The sequence below is a fragment of the Otolemur garnettii genome, unplaced genomic scaffold, assembly GCF_000181295.1.
Source record: "Otolemur garnettii isolate 467f Iridium unplaced genomic scaffold, OtoGar3 scaffold00044, whole genome shotgun sequence".
Classification (NCBI taxonomy): Eukaryota; Metazoa; Chordata; class Mammalia; order Primates; family Galagidae; genus Otolemur; species Otolemur garnettii.
In genome coordinates, this window is record NW_003852439.1 from 11,349,372 (window position 1) to 11,355,665 (window position 6,294).

Here is a 6,294-nt window from a genome sequence, read left to right on the forward strand (position 1 = left end):
AAAAAAAAAAAAAAAGGCTCAGCACCCATAGCACAGTGGTTATGGTGCCAGCCACATTCAGCGAGGCTGGCAGGTTCAAACCTGGCCCAGCTAAACAGCAATGACAGCTGCAACAAAAAATAGCCAGGTGTTGTGGCGGGCGCCTGTAGTCCCAGCTACTTAGGAAGCTGAGGCAAGAGAATTGCTTAAACCCAGGAGTTTGAGGTTGCTGTGAGCTATGACGCCACAGCACTCTACTGAGGGTAACATAGTGAGACTCTGTCTTAAAAATAAAAAAGAAGAAAATGCTATCCTCTCCACTCAGAGAAAGTTGAAAACAAAACATTACATTTTGTTCTGAAAAAAGAGGCACTGTGGGTCACTCTATATTTTATTCTTGGAAGAGATGGAACAGGCAGTGGAGAAAGTGCTGTGGCCCCGAGAAGTGAGGGGCAGAGCCATAATTTTTCTTAGTAAAGCCCATACTATTGGCTTTTGGGTAGCTGGTGTGGCCACTTTAGATTCTCTCACTACGGTCAGGCCTGCTAGTTCACACCTATAATCCTACCACTCTGGGAGGTGAAGGCAGAAGGATCTCTTGAACTCAGGGGTTGAGACCAGCCTGAGCAAGAGCAAGACCCCATCTCTAGTAAAAACAGAAAAATTATCCATCCACCTGCATTGTGGCGGGTGCCTGTGGTCCCAGCTACTCAGGAGGGTAAGGCAGGAGGATCACTTGAGCCCAGGAACTTGGGGTTGTTGTGGGCTATGATGAATGCCGTGGTATTCTAGCTTGAATACCACGGGGTGGGGAGGGCAGTTATCTTAAACATTGTTATTGTTATTAAATTTAAAAAGGTGGAGGAGGCGCCAGGTGCAGTGGTTCATGCCTGTAATCTCAGCACTCTGGGAGGGTGAGGCAGGTGGCTTACCTGAGCTCACAGGTTTGAGATCAGCCTGAGCAAGAGCAAGCCCGTTGTGGCGGGTACCTGTAGTCCCAGGTACTTGGGAGGCTGAGGCAAGAGAATTGCTTGAGCCCAATTATTTAAGATTGCTGTGAGTTCTGGTGCCATGGCTGTCTACTGAGGGTGACAAAGTGAGACTCTGTCTCAAAAAAACAAAAAAGGAAAGAAAGAAAAAATTCTTGCACCAAGAATTCAGCTTACCAGTCAACTGACATTTAAGGAGTAATAGCCACTGAGTACCCAGGTTGCTAACAAAGCTCTAGAAACAGTGTCCCAGGGGCACATACAAATGTCCAGTGTTCTGTGTCTTTCAGGACTCTGTTTAAGGAGAGCAGACGAGGCCACGGGCACCTGACATCAATCCTGTGAGTGTCTTGGTGTTTTTATTTCTCAGGATTACTACTTTTATCTCTTTCTGTGGTATTCTCTAAACCTTTCTTTGCTCATTCCTTTGAACAGGGCCAAGAAGAAAGTAATGGCCCCTTCTAAAATCAAGGTGAAGGTGAGTTGGCTTATTCAGGTCATGTATCAGCTGTCCACATCTCCCTGTAGCCATGCTCGAGAAATCTCTTAAGTGACTATGGCAGCTCATTGAGCTTTACTAGTCTGAGGACATGTATTCAGGGTGGCACTCTTAAAATTGTATCAGGGCAGAGACCTGAGCTGTGCCTCTTAAACCCTGTAACCTCAGTTCTACAAAACAGTAATCACCTGGCCCATATCCTGGGTGGTGATGGGATGGAGTGGGTTCTTCTTGGCAGCCTTCTGAGGAGTGATGAGTCCTTGCAGATGCAAAGGTCTGACACTATGGCTATAGTCTTTTCCTGGAAGAAATATATTCTTAGCCAGTGTAAGAAATACATTCTTTAGCCTAGAGTAAGAGTAGAAAGGAAAGGTGGTTTTATTGAGTTTGCTGGCAGAAACAAAGGGCAGTATAGTACAGTGGTATGAGAATAGAGACTGAAAACTATCTTAGCTATCGCAGGAACCTCTTAATGGAATGTAATACTTGATCACAGCTCACTGCAACCTCTAACTCCTGGGTTCAAGTGATCCTCCTGGTTTATTTTTTATTTTTTATTTTTTTATTTTTTGAGACAGAGCCTCAAGCTGTCGCCCTGGGTAGAGTGCTATGGCATCACAGCTCACAGCAACCTCCAACTCCTGGGCTCAAGCGAATCTCCTGCCTCCACCTCCCAAGTAGCTGGGACTACAGGTGCCCGCCACAACGCCCGGCCATCTTTTGGTTGCCTGGGCTAGATTCTAACCTGCTAGCTCAGGTGTATGTGGATGGCGCCTTAGGCACTCGAGCCACAGGCGCTAAGCCAATCCTCCTGGTTTAACTTTCACTATGCCTGGCTAATTTTTAAAAATTTTTGTATAGAGATAGGCTCTTGTTGTGTTTCCCAGCATGGTTTTGAACTCCTGGGCTTAAGTGATCCTCCCTCCTCCGCCTATCAAAGTGTTGAGATTATAGGTGTGAGCTACCACAACTGCCCATTTTCCTGTTCTTGAGTCTTGATGTGGTGTCCTTAACCAAACCTCTAAAGAGACCATGAGAATGAGACGTGCAAATCATTTATACCTATACATCTGCTGCACTTCTACAGCATCTTAGACCTACTGCATAAAGTACCAGGTATGCAGGAATGACAGGCTAGATGCTATTTTTGCTTCCAAGAAAAGGACTTTCTTTTGAACCCAGACCAAGGAGATGTGGTGGGAGAAAAAAGGGGAAAAGGAAGATAAAATAGCTATTATAAGGCTATAATAATAGCTATTATTTATATTATAAAGCTATAATAATAGCTTATTTATAAGCCATTATAAATCTCATGCCCTGTGTCAGTCTAATTGTAGCTGGGAGCACTCTGAGATAGTATGAATACCAGTAGGCAGAGTGTCTCTTTAGTGAGTCTTACACTTTTTTAGAAACAGAAAAGTTCCCTTGGGGGTGTATTTATTCTTAGCAGCAAAGTTTGCTAGAGGTGAACCCAGCCCTGGCCAGCTGGACACTCACCACAGGTTGTGTAAGTTGTAGCATTTCAAGTCAAGGCAGGCATGCTTGGCTCCTGCTTTCTGTCACCTCTTGTTTTGTTCTCATGTTTTTGTCCTCACAACAGGCCAACATTGGCGTCTTAAACATCAGCATTTCTGCTTTCCTTTAGGAATCTTCTACTAAGCCTGATAAAAAGGTTTCTGTCCAGTCAGGACAGATTAGTGGCCCTACTGCTTTGCCCTCAGAACACCAGGGAGGAGGCCTGAACATTGGGGTCTCAAGCAGGGAGCTCCCCTCCCAGGCATCAGGCAGCCTTGCCAACCCTGCTCCTGTCAGCCTGGAGGACTCATTGGATGAAGACTTGATCTGCAATACAGCCTCCTCAGTGGAAGCTGTGTCCAAGGAACTGGTTGCATTGAATAGCAGAGCAGCTGGGAGTTCTGAATTCACACTGCCTGCCCCCTCAAAAGCACCTGCAGAAAAAGTTGCAGGTGTGTTATGTACAGAAGAGAAAAGGAACTTTGCAAAGCCCAACCCTTCTGCTCCCCCACCAGCTAGCTCTCTGCAGTCACCCCTCAATTTTCTGGCTGAACAGGCCCTGGCACTGGGGCAGTCCTCTCAGGAGAAAAAACCAGAGAGTTCTGGCTACAAAGAACTGTCTTGCCAGGCTCCCCTCAACAAAGGATTGGCAGAAGTGCACCAGTCCAAAGCAAAGCACCATGGTTTGCCGCGCACGTCTCATGGAACCCAGGTGGCAGCTCCTGTACCTGGCCCGCAAGTCAAAGTCTTTCACGCAGGCACTCAGCAGCAGAAGAACTTCACGTCCCCAGCTCCATTTGTCAATAAGCTCCAGAGCCCAAAGGCTTCCTCCCCACAGTGCCATCGTCCCCTCTTGCAGATAGTGAAGACAGCGGCCAAAGGCCAAGGCTTCCATCCCTCCACACCAGCCACTTCAGGAGGCTTACCAGCCTCCAACAGCAGCTCTCATAAGACCACAGCCTCGTCCTCTGCTGCCCTGAGCCATCCATCAAAACAGCATTCGGCCAGCTCTGCAGGATCATCTTATAAGAATAATCCCTTTGCCGGCTCTATCTCCAAACATGGGGTTTCTTCTGGCAGCTCTTCCTCTGGAGGAACCTCAGTCCAGAGCTCTACTTCTGGGAACCTGCTCCCTGGCGCACAGCCTCCCTCTACAGGACAGTCCGCCAGCAGACCTGTCCCAAGCTCAGCAGTGAAAAAAACACTGGTTTCCCAGAAGCTGACCCTGGTGGCCCCTCCAGGTGGTCCAAATGGAGATTCCAGTGGTGGGACCCAGGGAGTGGCAAAGTTATTGACCTCGTCCCTAAAGCCCCCTGCGGTTAGTAGTGTGACATCGTCTACCTCCTTGCCAGTGAGTATCTGGGCAGAGCAGCCTGCCCTGTCCCACCTGCAGGGACCTTGGGGATAAGGCCACTTGCCTTGCCCTGGTCAGAGAATGAGATCCGAAATGGAAGGTCAGGTAGGAACAATGAGCTGAGAAGTTGGAAGGAGGGCAGAGCTTCCTGCCCAAGGTGTTACCCTTTCTGGTGGCAGGGAGCCCAAGATAGCCTGATCCTTCTCCTTAGGAAGATGGAGGAAGCAAAAGGATGGTCAGAGCTGTGCCTGTAAGGAGGCTGTGGCTATGCGGCATAGCTGAGAACAAGCCTATCCTCTCTCCTGTCCTTTTCTCCTAACATGGGAAGGAAATGCCATCACCTGTCAGGTCACAGTTATGTGGAGGTGATCCTGCCACAGGAATAGCAGTACCTTCTAAGAATGATTCTCAAGACAGAGTCCAACAATTACTGAGTCCTGCTTATGGGTAATCGTAACAAGTTTGGATGCAGATTAAGGAAATGGGAGAAAACATTGTGTTTTTTCTTATTCCAATATATAAAACAACTATGTGATTGCAAAAACAAAACTAGAAAAGCATATTCAGAGAGGTCTCAGTTCTCTCTTCCTGCACCCTTCATCCCTTTAAAGGTAACTGTGCTCTTTAGTTTCCGGTTTCTTTTTCCTGTTCCTTTTTAAAAACCAAAGATTAATAAGTACGTATGTGTATATATGTTTTTGTGTATATAAATACATACACAGATGTGTTTGTATATACATACATTTGTGCATATCTACATTATAATATTCTTTCTTTTCAAAGGCATATTTCATATCTTGCTTTTTAAAATTAACTATGTACCCTGGAAATCATTTCATGTCAGTTCATAGAGACTGTTCTCCTTCCTGTCTTTGGGGCTGCAGGGTAGGAGGGGGAGCCTTCACAGGGTCATTGGCCTATGTGGGGGTGTGTGTGTCCTCATCCTTCATGTTACCTGGTTGGTTTTCAAGTCAGCTGTGAAAGGATTAGAGTTCTTACTGCTTTGCTGTGTTTCCTTCCTAGAAAGGAACGAGTGGGGCTGTGCTGTTGACCAGCTCTACTCCCTTAAACCTGCTGTCTCCACCCTACAAGTCCAACAGCCCAAAGCTGCCCGGGGCCATGAACTCGAACTCACTGGGAATTTTAGCCCCCGTCCCGATTCCTCTCCATGTGCTTTCCTTCAGCCCTGACTCTTCTGCCAAAGCAGGGGTCTCCAAGGATGCCATCGTCACAGGCCCTGCCTCTGGGCCTTTCCACCATGGCCTCAGCCACAGTGAGTGCTTTTCTCCTACCTCTCCTCACTTTGGGATTCTGTGGGCTGTGGCCAAGGATCCTCTTGTTGTGTACTGTGGCTCCTGTGTTTGTGTCTGGTGTGTGACTTTGGGGCCCATCTCTGGGAACTATTGAGCCCCTTCCCCTTGGGTTTGGTATCTAGACTGGCCCAGCAGGTTGTCTGGGGCTCTTGGCTGCTGGAGCTGCTTTTCTGTTCCTGTCTTCAATGTGTGTGTTTTGTTCTTTTCTCCCCTCCTTTGTTTTCTCTCAGGTCTTCTGGCTGGCTTGCACTCCAGCCCGCCCCATGCAGCGCCTCTCCCACACGCTGCCGTGTCCACCCATCTCCCGCAGAGCCTGCCAGGTAATCGCCAGATGTCAGTGTGCCATGCATACTGTGTGCCTTTCCCCTCCACCCCTAGGTGCTTTGTCTGCTACCCAGGATTTCAGTGTCTTTGCCTTGTCATTGTGGTAGTGTCGTTTGGTTTGTCCTTCAAGGCTCTGGCTTTATGAACATTTAGAATGACATGGGCTTCTACCTGTTTGAGGTTTCCTCTGGACCCCACTTGGAATTGCTGTAGGGTCAGCTTTAGCCTATATAGTCGTAGAGAAACTCATGGGGGCCTGTGTATGAGGCAGACAGGTTCCTAACCCTTACCTCAGTTTTTCTTCTTTTTTTTTTTTTTTTT

General features: G+C 47.6%; 1 protein-coding gene across 7 annotated transcripts in view; it reads left to right on the plus strand.

The window, feature by feature from the left end:
* Window positions 1-6,294, plus strand: part of UBN1 (ubinuclein 1) — a 36,561-nt gene that overhangs the window by 24,506 nt on the left and 5,761 nt on the right. For 4 of the 7 annotated variants that reach the window (XM_012805808.1, XM_003790847.2, XM_023513753.1 and 1 more), the window contains 5 exons: window positions 1,259-1,309; window positions 1,404-1,446; window positions 3,113-4,333; window positions 5,360-5,609; window positions 5,880-5,969. In XM_012805808.1, coding sequence (XP_012661262.1) covers window positions 1,259-1,309; window positions 1,404-1,446; window positions 3,113-4,333; window positions 5,360-5,609; window positions 5,880-5,969 — 1,655 coding nt within the window. Of the gene's footprint in view, window positions 1-1,258; window positions 1,310-1,403; window positions 1,447-3,112; window positions 4,834-5,359; window positions 5,610-5,879; window positions 5,970-6,294 lie in introns of those variants that run through there. The other 3 variants (XM_012805809.1, XM_023513754.1, XM_023513755.1) reach the window with 3 other exon arrangements.